The sequence below is a fragment of the Schistocerca nitens genome, chromosome 3 (genome assembly GCF_023898315.1).
Source record: "Schistocerca nitens isolate TAMUIC-IGC-003100 chromosome 3, iqSchNite1.1, whole genome shotgun sequence".
NCBI classification, from domain to species: domain Eukaryota; kingdom Metazoa; phylum Arthropoda; class Insecta; order Orthoptera; family Acrididae; genus Schistocerca; species Schistocerca nitens.
The window spans coordinates 845440723-845457975 of record NC_064616.1 but is presented as its reverse complement, the minus strand read 5'-3'; the positions used below and the strand labels follow the sequence as shown (position 1 = coordinate 845457975).

Here is a 17253-nt window from a genome sequence, read left to right as displayed (position 1 = left end):
CATCATTACGAAGTGTCGTATTCATGATCTATGGAACAAGTATTAATCTAATTTAATCTAATCACATCACCCTCCGTCAAGAGCTGCGTGGAAACGATTACGAGAATCGTGTTAACTTCTGTACACGGACATTAAGACGGAACACTTCAGATATATCATTTATCTTGCTCAGTGATGAAGCCACACATACCAATCATGGCCAGGTAAACCGTCGGAACATGCACTGTTGGCTTGTTGACAATCCCCTTTGGCTTCGTCAGTTGGAACGTCAGCTTCCATGGAGTGCAAACGTGCGGTGTGCGACGGTGAACCATCACCTCATAGGCCCGTTTTTCGTAGACGGAACACTGAACGCGCGCAGTTATCGCAGCCTCCTAACAGATCATCTTCTACGGATGCTAGAAGACGTTCCTCTGCAGACTAGGGGGAACCTGTGGTACCAACATGATGCTGCTGCTCACATCTATTACTTTCCCCTCTTTGGGGAAGTGTGAGGGGGAGTTTGTAGCCTTGCGGCTTTTACTCCCCTGTGTGCTTGTGTGTGTGATTATTTCTGTACTTTTTGGATGTCTGTGAGATTGTGATGTTTGTTCTGTGTGAGTCTGGTACTTGCCTGAGGTTTGGCGAGATATTTGTAGTATTTGGGGTAGGAGCAGGATTTGGGAATGGGTATTGGGATTTTTCTCTTCGACTTAGTCGTCAAAGATCGTCATGGGGCGATTGTGTTTATCGCGGGACATGTCATACCGACCTAGGGAGTGGATGAGGGCGTTTCCCGACCTGGAAGTACCTTCATAGAAGGCCCTTGCCAGGTCTTGGAAACGCTCTCTCAGGAGTGGGATTTCCGCAGCGGCATGCAAATCGTCAATAGGGAATCCAAGGGGTAAACGCAGTGCCCTCCTGAGGGCGCGGTTCTGCAGCCTCTGGAGAGTGTCCAGGTGCTGCTTCGCCGCGTATCCCCAGACAGGACACGCGTATTCCATGACTGGCCGGATCAGGGCCTGGTATACGTTCACTCCTACTGAGCAGGATAGGGAGCTGGATGAGTTGAGGATTGGGTACAGGATGGACATTCTGGCGCAGACCTTCCTATGGACCTCGTCTATGTGGGGTTTCCACGTAAGACGAGAGTCCAAGGTTACGCCAAGATACTTGGCGTCCACTATATAGTGCACGCAGTACTTCAGCGTGTCTTCACGAATTGTTTCCAAATCGTTGGATTGGACGCAGAGGACCTGTAGCTTGACAGGCCCGTTCCCCGGATTTGACACCTGTAGACTTTTCCTGTGGATAAAGCTGAAAGATGCTGTCTACAAGGACATAACAGCTACATCCGATGATATGCAGTGACATATTACTGCAGCCTGCTAGGACATCTCAGCTGAAATTCTTGCACATGCGCAGCAGTAGTTCCATACCTGGCTGGGAGCAGGTATTGCCGCTGCCAGTGGTCATTTTGAACACAATCTGTGATGGTCAGTTGTCTCGTTGCTGGTCGGAATCTACATAACGAGTGTATGTATTTGTGTTGTTCTTTAGTGTGTGCTACCACAGGTATTGTACAAGTGTCGCTGTGGGAACTTTTCAAAATACGAAATCTCGTAAACGACTCGTACTAAAATCCTGCAACAAACACCACTGACATTCTAATTTTCCCTACTTTTAGTTTGTTAATGTCAATAGGCATTGTTCCATTTATAAAGTATGTTTGAACGAAAAATACACTTCCTAAGTATTATTACAATCAGCCGGCCGAAGTGGCCGTGCGGTTAAAGGCGCTGCAGTCTGGAACCGCAAGACCGCTACGGTCGCAGGTTCGAATCCTGCCTAGGGCATGGATGTTTGTGATGTCCTTAGGTTAGTTAGGTTTAACTAGTTCTACGTTCTAGGGGACTAATGACCTCAGAAGTTGAGTCCCATAGTGCTCAGAGCCATTTGAACCATTTGAACCATTATTACAATCTGTAGATTGGCTAACAATACGAGGCTCTGGCTACCAATTCATTCTGTGAAAACCGCACATCAATAGCACTTTTCATTCCCGTAATATTTGCGGTCTAAGTTTTAGGTGATTTACCCTGTACAAGCACCGACGTGTAGGCAAGGAATTAGTGTTACCTTCGAACGGGAACATTTTTGATGGTCTCCTATAATATCTCTGTGATTAAAATTTATGTTTAGTACATTTAGTCAGGACAAAGTGTTCTAGTATTATCATCCTACGACTTTTGTTTTCATGTGTTTCATTTCTGCATAGTAATGAAATGATCTTACTTTTAACTTAAATAGTTAGTTACTTGTAACTCCATTCTGTCGACTCGGAATAGTTAAATCTGGATGGACATCACGATCATCATAGGATTGGATAGCGAACATTTTCGGAGCGTGAAGGGATTTAATACGATCTGTGGCTGTTTATATTACAAAATCAATTAAATACAGTTACTATTCGCGAGTACCTCATGTTAGTTAAAAAGGAACGAGCTTGGTACACAACCTAAGCTTAATGTAAAAACTCTTTCAATCTCCTGGTACATACTACTGAATCGTTATGTACAATATGAATACACAACAGCTGCCGGAAGTGGTAAATACTTACAAATGATATTTCGCAGAAGTTTGGACGAGGATGCATTGCCAGTGTTGTGAATCAGGTTGATAATTAGAGCACATTAACGCGACTATAGCGTCCAGTTCCTTCTTGAAACGGTTTTTTAGTCTCAGCGCTGTGCGCGATCTTATACGATAATGTGGTGTTACATATTACAAGCGAAGTATCATGTATAGACTTCGACAGGAAACGTCTTGCATATTTGTTGTGAGAATAACAGATCCTGAGCTGAGTATGATTTTCAGTCAGAACGCCACTAAGGTCGTCCTTCATGTGGAGACATTTTCCCACAGCCTCATCTGTTTTTTTTTTTTTTTTTTGAACATGTTCATGTGCATTTTTCCTGTCCCAGAAATTGTAATTCATCCATTTGAATCTTGAATCCTTTCAAATCCCACAAGAGCATGTTATCCTTCGATCTGTTGCCAAAGACGTCTCAGAACCTGGCAGTTTGATGCAGAACATTCGTATGGTCTTTTTGGGCACTCAGTTATCTCCTCCTTCACAATCACTTCAGATTGTGAGCAACAGACTGCCTGTTTAAATTCACTGACTTCTACGGTTGAACTAAACATTACTTGCCTACAGGCATTCTTCCACACTTTCACCAACGTGATGTACCTTGACGTACTACTAGCCTTCGAATTTGTAGGAGGGCATCAGACTTAAAATTTAGGAGATAGAGCACCCATTACTTGCTCGATAGCACTGCTGAATATTAATGTTATGTGTCAGACATATTAAGCTCACTGCCGATTATAAGACAACTTAAAAACGTTCATTTGCGTTAGTCAGTTTCTTATTAAACCTGGACGACGCGTTTCAAGGGTTTTCACTCTCATCTTCTGAAGGATCCAGTTGTTTACATTTGTACTTTTACTAGCTGCAGCCAGACGTCTGCTTTGAGTTTTTTCTCCTAACGAGATGGTTATATGTTAATTGTTATCCAGCATGTGACACTCAAACTTGAATCATAGAAAATAACAAAAGCACTTGAAAGTTGTTCCAGTAAGCTGCGTACAGGAAGGTATCATTATATAAATACATTATACTATTAACTGCATTCAGAAACAAAAACTGTCTGAAGATCATATAGACACAGACAGGCAGTACCTTTAAATAGAAGATCATAGGATAACTATACAAATATATAGAAAACATGTCTATGATATGCATTTAACATGATGAAGCTTATTCACATGACTGCGATATGGATGAAAATCCTCGAAACGCATCGTGGAGGTTTATTTAAAAAAGTGACTTACGCAAGTAACCGTATTGAATTAGTTTTGTAATAAAAAGAGCCACAGATCGTATTAAACACTTTCATGATTCGAAAATGTTCGCAATCCAGTCTTATGATGATCGCGATGTCCATCCAATTGTTAGCTATTCCGAGTATGTGGTGTACGTTCATGACGGACACACACAACTTCTCAAATGTGAGACCTGAGTTTCTCCCGGTCTATAAAATTTTCAAATAACTTGGGATGATGCGACCGGGTGACGTCGTTGACAACCGCCGATATTTCAACAGGTGCACACCGTGTCATTTTCAAGGCAAAGCTACAGCAAGTAACGCTGTGTAAGTGAATTTAAAATCTCCGATAGTAGAGTAGTAGAGCAATTCTACACACACACACACACACACACACACATACACACAATCACAATGTAAACACTAGAATTACCACATAACCAAAGACGACTGACGCCAGAAGTCATCGATAGAGAAAATCACTAAACAACGAGTGAGATAGTATTAACTCTGTCCCTCCGTTTTTGACAAGGGAGAGAGTAGGTTACCACGCAGAAGTTAGCAAAGCCTCCATCTCTATTTGCAAAGTTACTTGCTAACATAGTCTCTATTGCTTCCTTAATAACACACGCCCAATAACTAGAAGTGCATGCCAGAATCTCCGTGCTGTTATATTCCGTAGGATGATCAGTGCCAATGTTCTGCAGTACCCGATTTTTTTCGGCTGTTTAAACGAGTGTGACGCTTACGCTCAGTAGTTCTGGTTGTCTGATAAATATATGACACGTCACAACTGCAAGGAAAACGATAGACACCCACCTTATGCAAACCAAGATCATCCTTAATGGAACTTAAAAGGGCCCTAATCTTATCTGGAGGTCGGAAAACACATTTCACCTCATATTTCCGCAAAATATGGCTAATCTTGTTACAAATGATCCGTGCGTATGACAGAAAGACCTGGACGTTGATGCCAAATAGGTTTATTCATCACTCACCTGATGCACGGTTGGTCGATAGCGGAAGCAGGTCTGATCCGTCTTTTCCTATATTTATCCTGACAGAAGGTAACCCAAACAGCTGACAACTTTCAGGGTATAAAATGACGTGGCCCCTATGACTGTTATTGACCTTCGATTGTGTGGTGGCGCCAGTGTTCACAATGTGTGTGTGTGTGTGTGTGTGTGTGTGATATTTCCGGAATTATTCTGCAAACCGAGCTTTTAAATCCACTTGCACAGCGCTTCATAGCAACAATTTTGCCTTTAAAATGACAGGGTGTGCATGTCTCGAAAAATCGACGGTTGTCGACCGCAATCCCGTTAAGTTATTTGAACAGCTTCTCAAATGCTTCTTGTGTGTCAGATAAGACTATTAATACTGTTTGTGGGAGTAACAAGGAATAAAGCCTTTCTTACATTTCGCATTTCTAAAATTTCGCATTTCTAAAATTAAAACTATTTCATAAGGAACAGGCTGATGTCTCTATTTCCGATGCTGACAATCTCCATTGTAGCAAAAAAATTTTTTGTTCTCATATTTGTTGAAGTATGTAAATACTGTTAATTAAAATCAGTGTAGACAGGATGTTTTTAAATAAATGTTAAATATTTTCAATAGTATGTTAATCAACGATTTAAATTAATAATAAACTGTACCACATTTTAATGTGAGTTATCGTGTACCTACATCACTAAGTACTGTATATGGGTTTCAGTGGGACATCACGTGTGATGAAAACCAATGGAAGTTGACGCTAGTGGGTACCGTCAACAGTGTTGGATACTTTGTAACCACACCCATCGCTGGATATGCTTCAGACAGGTAATGATTGTTTTTTATTTTCTTTTAGGTGTGAATTTGTTCAGTAGAAACTGTGCAGTCATTCTGGCATTCGACTCAAAGTGTAATGTAAATTCCTATCGTTCTTATTGAGCACTTTATAAAAAGCAATAAACAGTTAACTGCACTCCAAAAGAGACAATAATTTTCCCCATACACATTCATGCAACAGCTTCTAAATACGACATATCCAAGGTAAAAAGGTCGGTTACGCTGTGGTCTCCCACAAGATAATACCAATTACACATCTGAAAGTACTCGAATGTTGGAAGGCATTAAAGCAACATCGTTGGCGCGACATAAATGATCTTTAATGTCAATACTGCAGCGTGATATGTGCGGGAGTGAACGTCTAATAGTTGCGACAGTCAAAGAAAGAATACAGTAGGCATACCACATGAACTGAATGCAGAGAAAAGAAAAGAGGGAAGAACACAATTTAAAGTCGCGTTGGCACTAGGTGGAGTGAGGGGATAAAGTTCGTTTCGCCAGTGACATTCAACACGTCACACATACCTACTGGGTCGCGCCAGATGGCGGGAACGTCAGGTAGCTCACTCTTTGTTGACTGGATAGTCTTTTGGAGAACCCGTGGCCAAATAAATATAATAAAAATTGATTTTCTTCGAAAGAGGCTGGTGAGTGTAACAGTCCTCTATAACAGTAAGCTATGTGTATGCTCCACCAGTCATCGTGCTGCGCTTGGGTGGAACGTCGTTTCACAGGGAACAGGGGTACTCACTTAACCGAAAGGCCCGCGAGGATGGTACAAACTTCTGTTAAAAAATTTATTAGTCTTTAAGAGCGCTACGAGCTGACAGGGTGGATGGCTGCTAAGCTGAAACAGTCATTAGTGGGTACCTTCTGGGGAACCTGCCATGTCTTAATTGTATAAGGGCGTGAAGAGGGGGCCGGCCGCGATGGTCTAGCGGTTCTAGGCGCTCAGTCCGGAACCGCGCGACTGCTACGGTCGCAGGTTCGAATCCTGCCTCGGGCATGGATGTGTGTGATGTCCTTAGGTTAGTTAGGTTTAAGTGGTTCTAAGTTCTAGGGGACTGATGACCACAGATGTTAAGTCCCATGGTGCTCAGAGCCATTTGATTTTTTTTTGTGAGGAGGGGCTCTGTCTTGGTGGATCATTACTTCCTGAACTGCTCGTGGTATGACGATGGAGCCTATCACACTGAACCAACAAACAGAGCTAAGGAGATTAATCCGCTAGAACACGCTAAACGTAAAGTGAATTGTATAAAGAACAACGGATCACATTTGCACCTAAATTTGTTTACGGTAAAAAAATCAGAGAAAGGGAACACTGAGAAGCTGTCCCCATTTTACATTCAAAAAGCGTTAGGGACAATGAAAAAAGACCCCAAGTCTATAAAAAAGTCTTCGAAATGCCATCGTGCCCGATAAAACTGCTGCATCCCAACGGGCATAATTTCTCCTTAAATCTAAGAAGGTTGTTGGAAAGCACAATGTGCTTAACTACAGCAGCGATATCACGGCACAGTGGCATAATATCGATTGATGTAAATGTGCTGCAAAATGAATGATCTGGAGAGGGTGTTACGGATCTGAGGGACGTGATGGAACTGGTTAATGGCGAGCTGGGAAAAACTGACGCGTTTATTTCAACGTTTGATTCAACTGTTTTCCTGGAGTACATAAAACAATTCCTACGCCTTAAAGTGTGGTTTAAAATTCATAGTCCCATATGTTATTGCATATTACAACTTTAAGGGGATACTACATTCATGTGTAAATATCAAATAATATATTGTACATTTGGTGGTGTTGCCTATGAAGAAGGACTCACCTGCTCACTACTGTCTGCTTGAACACCTAGGGACATCATACTACTTGGAACTACGAATGCACTGTGTTCCTTGAAGAAAAAAGGGTACAAAAAAGTAAGATAACAACGCGCGTTTTATCTGTTGAAGCGAAAAAGCATACAGTACCCTGCTGCCTCCTACTTTTACAACATCTTTCGCTTCAATGGCAAAGAAAACAGCACTGAAAGTCAACGCCTCGACTCAGATTAAATAATATACAGCTAGAAAGAGTAAGTGTGCTTGTAAATTCACCTGCAAAGACACACTCACACAACAGCAACCGAATTTAAACACAAAAGTGAAGATTATATGAATTACTAACGTCCAGCCTGGAAAGTCAATAAATATTGCTCCCGATACGACAAGACGCGCAACATCAACATCAACATTAAAAGATGAACGGAGAGAGAAAAGTAGAAATAGCATAAGAAGGTAGGTCTAAAACCGTCACACCACCCGATACTCATTATGTGGGAAGAGTGTGATGGAGACCCATCTACCAAAGCGATGGAATTTGACGTCTGTCTGAGGGAATCAAAACATTCCCTCTCCCCTTCGAATCATTACAAATTCTACAAACAAAAATAAAGGAAAAGGAGGAGACATTGACAGACTTCACTGGTGGAATGGCTCACATTTTATTTTGGAACTTTTCAGATTCAGGACTCACGTGAAGGAACTGAGATGGTAGCACGCGAGAAATCTCTGTCTCTGTGTCTTCATAAAACACATTTCAAAGAGATATCTCTGTAGCCGCGCGGGATTAGCCGAGCGGTCTAGGGCGCTGTAGTCCTGGACTGTGCGGCTGGTCCCGGTGGAGGTTCGAGTCCTCCCTCGGGCATGGGTGTGTGTGTTTGTCCTTAGGATAATTTAGGTTAAGTAGTGTGTAAGCTTAGGGACTGATGACCTCAGCAGTTAAGTCCCATAAGATTTCACACATTAGTAGTTAGTAGATATCTCTGTAATGAGGAGGTTTAGCCACCACAGAAAGAATGAATGTGGTGTGACTATATTTGTCATTGATTAACATCACTCCTCACGTCTCCCTCTACACACCAGCATCCAAATAGTCACTGGAAACAGTGATAACCATAAAATACACTGAGGTGAAAAAAGTTATGGTATACCACCTAATATCGAGTCGGACCACTTTTTGCTGACATAATGCAGTAACTCAACGTGGCGTGGACTCAACAGTCTTTGGAAGTCCCCTGAAGGATACAGGGAGTTCAAAAAAAAGTGTCAAATACTTTGAGAGGTGGTAGTACTCATCAAAACAAGAAAAATAGGTCCAATAAACTTTCCGAGATAAACACGTCTTTATAGGAAGAGCTGTGCGACGTTTGGTTGCGGATACTAACACAGTCGTTGCATTGGCGTTCCGTCAAATCTGTCGAATGTTTCGACAGGGTATTATGATGTCTTACCCACAGTACTTTACCTACCATTAGGTGGTCTGCAGTCAGTTGTGTGGTTCGAGTCGTGTTGTTGGTACGTTAGTTTTCGTTGTGTTTGTGTGTCTCATTGTAAAGTACTATCAACCCTGGGTACGTATCATGGCGTTTTACCTTCTTCCAAACGTGGATTCTCTTATGTGTTTACTCTTGTTGCACTGTTTGTACGTACAAATGGTGTAGTGCATTTATATTTTCCCTATTCCACCTCCTGTTAGCAATGGAGGACTACTACTCGACAAGTGAAATGGCGGATATGACATTCTGCTAAGGTTTAGCAAATGAACATAGTCTGCGCACCCGTGGCCGCTTCGCTGAAGAATATCCACAGCGCAGGGTGCCCTCTGATAAGCTGTTCAGTAAACTTTTCCAGTGTCTGAGGGATGCAGGTACCATTGCACCTCGGAAGACTGACAATGGAAGGCCTCGCACGGTCCGCACGCCTGACATGGTGGAACGTGCGCATGTTCGGTGGAAGAAACCTCTGGGACCAGTGTGCGACGATCAGCGTGTCTCACTCTCTTATCTGGGCGGGAGGGCACTGTACTTCGTAATCAATTGCTGTACTCATATCATCTACAGCGCGTTCAGGCCCTAAGGCCACAGGATCATCACGACAAACGGCCGTTCTGTCAATGGTTGTTGCAGAAGTGTGTCACAGATCCACTGTACACTTTCAAGATTTTATTTGCCGATGATGCAGGGTTCACAAGAGATGGTGTTGTCAATTTCCATCACCAGCATGTATGGGCAGAGGCATACTTGGCGATAGATTAATAGAACCATACTTGTTATCACAAAGGTTAAACTGGGCGCATTATCTGGATTTTCTCATTAACTTATTGCCTACGTTGCTGGAGGCTGCGCCATTGCGGCAACGAATACAAATGCGGTTCATCCACGATGCCGCATCAGCACACTTTCGTCACAATGTGCACGAACATCTGACGCAGACACTTCAGGACCGCTGGATAGATGATTTGGGGGTGGGGGGACGCAGCTTGACCAGCTCGTTCCCCAAACCTCAATCCCCTAGACTTTGTTATGGGGACACTTGAAGGAATTAGTCTACGCCTCGCCAATCAACGATGTGCGGACAATACATGGTCGCGTCTTCAGTGCTTACCAGAGGGTAAAACGACGACCGGATCTGCTTCTAAGGGTATCATTCATTACGTCTGAAGGGAGAGGGGTGTATTGTCATGTATGGACGCCACGCTGAGCACCTTCTGTAAACACTTGTTTATCGCAGAAAGTATGCATTTCCCGACCCATCTTTATTGGACTTACTTCAGAACGTATACATTTCCAGACCCATGTTTATTGAACTTATTTTTCTTGTTTCAGTGAGTACTACCACCTCTCAAAGCATTTGACACATTTTTGAACACCTTCTATATACTGCCGTCCATAATTGCGAAAGTGTTGCCGGTGCAGGATTTCTGAACGAACTGTCCTCTCGATAGTGTCCCACAAATGTTCGATGAGATTAATGTCGCTCGATCTGGGCGGCCAAATCATTCGCTCGAATTGTCCAGAATGTTCTTCAAGCCAGTAGCGAACAGTTGTGGCCCGATGGCATGGCACATTGTCATCCATAAAAATTCCCTCGTTCTTAGAGAACATGAATCCCATGAATGGCTACAAATGGTCTCCAAGTAGCCGAACATAACCGTTTCCAGTCAATGATCGGCTCAGTTGGATCAGAGGACCCAATCCATTCCATGCCAACACAGCCCACACATTATGGAGCCACCACTAGCTTGCGCAATGATTTGTTGACAATTTGGGTCCTCGACTTCATTGGGTCTGTGCCACACTCGAACCCTACCATCAGCTCTTACCAACTAAAATCGGGCCTCATCTGAACAGCCCACTGTAATGGTTCAAATGGTTCAAATGGCTCTGAGCACTATGGGACTTAACATCTTAGGTCATCAGTCCCCTAGAACTTAGAACTACTTAAACCTAACTAACCTAAGGACATCACACACAGCCATGCCCGAGGCAGGATTCGAACCTGCGACCGTAGCAGTCCCGCGGTTCCGGACGGCAGTGCCTAGAACCGCACGGCCACCGCGGCCGGCAGCCCACGGTAATCAAGTGATCTAAGTTTCAACAGATATTATCACCAGCCCAGGAGAGGCACTGCAGGCAATGTGCTGTCAGACAAGGCACTCGCGCCTATCGTCTGCTGCCATAGCCCATTAACGGCAAATTTCGTGGCTCTGTCGTAATTGATACATTAGCCGTACGTCTCACATTGATTTATGTGGTTATTCCACGCAGTGTCGCTTGGTTCTTAGCACTGACAACTCTAGGAAAATGCTCATGCTCTCGTTCGTTAAGTAAAGGACGTCGGTCACTGCGTTGTCCGTAGTGAGAAGTAATGGCTGAAATTTGGTATTTTCGGCACACTCTTGACACTGTGGACCTTGGAATATTCAATTCCCTGACGAATTCCGAAATGGAATGTCCTATGCGCGTAACTCAAACTACCATTCGGGGTTCAAAGCCTGTCAATTCCCGTCGTGCGACCATAATCCAGTCGGGAACGCCGGGCGGAGTGGCCGAGCGGTTCTAGGCGCTACAGTCTTGAACCACGCGACCGCTACGGTCGCAGGTTCGAATGCTGCCTCGGGCATGGATGTGTGTGATGTCTTTAGGTTAGTTAGGTTTAAGTAGTTCTAAGCTCTAGGGGACTGATGACCTCAGCAGTTAAGTCCCATAGTGCTCAGAGCCATTTGAACCATTTTGAACCGTCGGGAACCTTTTCATATCTTGTGTACGCGTACTACCATCATCTATCGCTATCTCATGACTTCTGTCACTTCATTGAGCGGAACATCCATCTGAAGATACCTTGGAGCGGCGTTTCCAACAAACACCTCGCGAAATAACCACGACGAGAAATCAAAGAAATTGGAGCTTATACAGAGGCTTCCCGACAGTGTCCTTCCCATGACCCATTCACAAATGGAATAGCGAATGGGGCAAATAATATTTGTTCCATAGTACCCACACCGCAGACCGTAGAGTAGTTTGCAGAGTATAGATTTAGCAGTAGATGCCGATCTTAAGTCTCAGGGAGAAAAACCTGGTGCCATTTTAATGCACCTAGGCAACAAGTATTGTGCTCTCTGTAGCATTTATGGTTGAGCATTTGACATATTAAGCAAATACATGTGTTGTAATGAATATGACAGCAGCAATACCAACACACAGTGATGGGCATGGAAGTCACTACAGCCGCAAGATGCTATCCACCACTTATCAACCAGTATCATACATCATACCGATATGTATACAGGGTGTTACAAAAAGGTACGGCCAAACTTTCAGGATACATTCCTCACACACAAAGAAAGAAAATATGTTATGTGGACATGTGTCCGGAAACGCTTACTTTCCATGTTAGAGCTCATTTTATTACTTCTCTTCAAATCACATTAATCATGAAATGGAAACACACAGCAACAGAACGTACCAGCGTGACTTCAAACACTTTGTTACAGGAAATGTTCAAAATGCCCTTCGCTAGCGAGGATACATGCGTCCACCCTCCGTCGCACGGAATCCCTGATGCGCTGATGCAGCCCTGGAGAATGGCGTATTGTATCACAGCCGTCCACAATACGAGCACGAAGAGTCTCTACATTTGGTACCGGGGTTGCGTAGACAAGAGCTTTCAAATGCCCCCATAAATGAAAGTCAAGAGGGTTGAGGTCAGGAGAGCGTGGAGGTCATGGAATTGGTCCGCCTGTACCAATCCATCGGTCACCGAACCTGTTGTTGAGAAGCGTACGAACACTTCGACTGAAATGTGCAGGAGCTCCATCGCACATGAACCACATGTTGTGTCGTACTTATGAAGGCACATGTTCTAGCAGCACAGGTAGAGTATCCCGTATGAAATCATGATAACGTGCTCCATTGAGCAGTGCATACTGACGAAACTAAAATGAGCTCTAACATGGAAATTAAGCGTTTTCGGACACATGTCCACATAACATCTTTTCTTTATTTGTGTGTGAGGAATGTTTCCTGAAAGTTTGGGCGTACCTTTTTGTAACACCCTGTATACACTTTTGAGCCAGAACATTACCACCTACCTACTAGCCGTCTATCCACCTCTGGCACGGATACAAGCGGCGACGTGTCTTGGCATGGAAGCAATGAGGCCTTGGTAGGTCGCTGGAAGGAGATGACACCACATCTGCGCACCCAAGTCAAATAATTTCCCGTAAATTCCGGGGTGAGAGAGGGGGGCGATGAGCTCTGACACCACGTTCAATCACATCCCAGATGTGTTCGATCGGCTTCAGACCTAGCGAGTTCAGGGACAACACATCAACTGGAATTCGCCACCGTGTTTCTCGAACCACTGAATCACACTCCTGGCCTTCTTACATGGCGCATTATCTTGTTGAGAAATCTCACTGCCACCGGGAAACATGATCGACATGAAAGGGTGTATGTGGTGTGCAACCAATGTACGATACCCCTGGCCATCATGGTGGCTTGCACGAAATCCACTGGACCCATAGGTGCCCATGTGGATGTTCCCCAGACCATAATGGAGCCGTCGCCAGCTTGTCTCCGTCCCACAGTACAGGTGTGAAGGAGCTGTCGCCCTGGAAGACGATGGATTCGTCCCTTCCCATCGACATAATGAAGAAGGAATCAGGAGTCATCAGACCATGCAACACTGCCACTGCACCAACGCCCGGTGCCGATGGTCACGTGCCCATTTCAGTCGCAATTGCCGAAGTCATAGCGTTAACATTGGCACATGCGTGAGTCGTCAGCTGCGGAGAGCCGTTGTTAGGAGAGTTCGGTGCACTGAGGGTTCAGACACACTTGTACTCCACCCAGCGTTAACGTCTGATGTCAGTTCCGCCACAGTTCGCCTCCTGTCCTGTTTCACGAGTATGCCAAGCCTACGAGGTCCGACATTTGTAATGAGCGGTGGTTGCCCAGCCCCTGACGTCTGGATGCGTTTTCACCTTGGTTTCGCCACGTGTTGAAGACACTCACTACAACGCTCCTCGAAAACCCGACTCGTCGCTCAGTCTCCGAAATGCTTGTGTCGAGCCTCCAGGCCATCCCAATGTATCCTCGGTCAGACTCAGATAATTGCTTGCCTTCCCCATTCTACATATGGACAGGATGCTCACTCGTACTACAGGGACCCAGTGTGTGTCTATCAGTTATTCCTCGACAGGTGACGCTGCTATAGCCTGGACAGGTTTATATTGATAGTAGGTCGGTGATGGTAATGTTCTGGCTGATCAGTGTATAAATGGTAACTGAGATATTATTATTGCGGAATCGCAACCGATGCAAAGTATACTGTGACAATATGAAGAAATCATCTGTTTGCTCCCATTTATTATAAGTAAGTGTGCTAGACAATTTCTAACGCTGACTACACTGTTGCTTAATTCCTCGAGTTAGTTCAGTCGTGCTGGTAATTCAGGAGTACTGCAGGCATTTCTGTGAAGTGTATGTCTAAATATCATTAAATAACCTGCTGCTTCAGTAATCCCCCTAAATTCCACGTTCTGTCACACTGGTATACGACACACATCACAAACCTTCCAGGCCAACAGAGAGTGTTCTTCAACACTAAACAATCATTTGAAATGTATGGGACAGTTGACCATATTAGTAAAGTACTTCACAAGGAAATTGACCATGTGCACAAACATCTGGCTGTCCAGGAGTGACCAGTAATTAACTGTACTGCCGGCATGGGTGGCCAAGCGGTTAAAGGCGCTACAGTCTGGAACCGCGCGACCGCTACGATCGCAGGTTCGAATCCTGCCTCGGGCATGGATGTGTGTGATGTCTTAGGTTAGTTAGGTTTAAGTAGTTCTAAGTTCTAGGGGACTGATGACCTTAGAAGTTAAGTCCCATAGTGCTCAGAGCCATTTGAACCAATTAACTGTACTATCACACGGCAGAGAGAGGTGTATTGGTTTGAGCATTTGATCGTTCATTAACTATGAGCTTAAGGAAGTTACAGTGTGCGTAAAACGTAGTAGTAACAGCTACGTCCTCCATTATCACTGACATCTCACTGTGACAGACACAGACTCTCATCAAAGATATCCGTACACCTATTAATGGACCTAATAAGGTGCACAGCAAATGAATACGCAATTGCGAATGAGGACTACTATCAGCTACAGGTATAGAGTGGAATGACACAATGAAAATTTGTGCCGGACCGGGACTCGAACTCGGATTTGCTGTTTATAGCGAGCGCTCGCCTTACCATTGCATTATCGTCATTCCATTCTACAGCTGATGGTAGCCCTTATTCGCATTTGCGAATTCATTTGATGTGTTTCGTAATGGCTGTGGTCACCGCAGTGCCAAAACGAACTTTGCATCGTAATCAGAAAAACACAGGCACTGCAATATCGTATTAATATGGTGTGTCCACTCTTCGCCTTCATGACGACTTGAACTCTGCTGGAGAGGTGTGTGAATATCTGTGGAGGAGTGGCAGCCCATCCCTCCTCAAAAGCCGAAACCAGAGAAGGTACTGATGACATTAGGATCTGGAGCGAAGTCGTTCCAACTGATTCCTAAGGTGTTTCATGGAGTTCAGGTCGGCACTCTGGCAGGCCAGTCCAGAGGAATGTTGCCTCTGAGACGCTGCTTTATGACAGGGTGCATAATCATGTTGATACTATCAGTCGTCGTCTCCTTACAGTCCTCTGCGGTATGCAGTGCACAATGCAGTTTAATTTGTTCATATGCTATCGCATTTACCATTAGTAATATTCTACAAAATACTTATGTAACTGCCGGCCGGTGTGGCCGTGCGGTTCTAGGCGCTTCAGTCTGGAACCGCGTGACCGCTACGGTCGCAGATTCGAATCCTGCCTCGGGCATGGATGTGTGTGATGTCCTTAGGTTAGTTAGGTTTAAGTAGTTCTAAGTTCTAGGGGACTGATGACCACAGATGTTAAGTCCCATAGTGCTCAGAGCCATTTGAACCATTTGAACTTATGTAACTGCAGGCTACATTTGCATCGCGTCATGTAAAGAACACATTTTTAAAGTTTGCGGGGTTTCGACCACGGTGTTTTGAGAAGTCTGCTACTTTTAAAACAACACGATATAATATCCTAGTTCAGTTATGATCGAAAGTCTTTTCCCAAACATTTCCACTGTCAAGCTTCTGTCTCCTTCAGCCCACTGACATGATTACGTAATTACTCCGAATTTCTCATGGATAATAGTAGATGATGAACACAATTAAATTTTGATAGGAAATATTTTCAGTGTTACCAGCGACACTGAAGAGCAGCTTGTACGTAAAGCGCTACCGTCGCGGAGTTACTTAAACCTCGAAAAAGCACTCTAATCTTTATTTGAACTCGAAACATACACAATATATTTCATCTACACACGCTTGTTCAGAAACAACTTGGCTTTGTCACACAGGCAAAAATATCCTGAAACAAATACATGTATATGCATCTGTACACATACACTGTGTTTGCTTATAATACGTATAAAGGAAAAGGCGAGTAGAGGACAGTGAAAGAAGCAAATAAACTTTATATACATAGCTCCGGGAACCAGTGGTTTTCCTGGTAAGACATATGCTCAGGTGCAGTCATGCCAATGTTACAATACTGTTACTGTCTAAGCTGTTATGTCGAAACACCGCAAGTGAGGAGTAAACTGCAAGTGATAAACTACCCTCGTTAGATTTTATCATTACTCCGGATACCTATATAGTGACAAACAGCGTCTCGGCAACAAGTGTATCAGTCGTGGGTCACCAGTTTCACGGCCTCCCAGGTCCCCGACTTCATCCCGCTGGACTTTTGTGTGCGGAGATATTAGTGTATTTCAGCCGTGTGCATAACGTCGTTAAACTCCAGGAACACATTGCTGTCGCGTTCCAGCACAAGTCAAAGCTACCAGTACAGAGTTTGTGTGTCCTACCGGCTTGATTATTTAGGGTTGGTGTTGGTAACAAAGAAAGGATCTTCGACAGGCACGGTGATCTGTCAAAGTAACAAAAAGGATATGAACTCTTTAAACAGGTTTATTTGCCATTAGACATATTTATATACAAGGTGGCTGATCAACAAACCCATTAACATCCATACATAAGCTACACTTGATACCAAATTTTACTGTTCGAACCCCTTTCACCTTACTATACATTGGCTCCCCGCTATCGAGAGACAGGAGTCACCTTTCATCTTGTTCCAGTCACTA

General features: G+C 44.0%; 1 protein-coding gene across 3 annotated transcripts in view; it reads left to right on the top strand.

Moving 5' to 3' along the window:
* LOC126249785 (organic cation transporter protein-like) overlaps positions 1 to 17253 on the top strand; it is a 263258-nt gene that overhangs the window by 141122 nt on the left and 104883 nt on the right. For all 3 annotated transcript variants that reach the window (XM_049951468.1, XM_049951469.1, XM_049951470.1), the window contains exon 4: positions 5587 to 5693. In XM_049951468.1, the coding sequence (XP_049807425.1) occupies positions 5587 to 5693 (107 nt within the window). The remainder of the gene's footprint in view (positions 1 to 5586; positions 5694 to 17253) is intronic.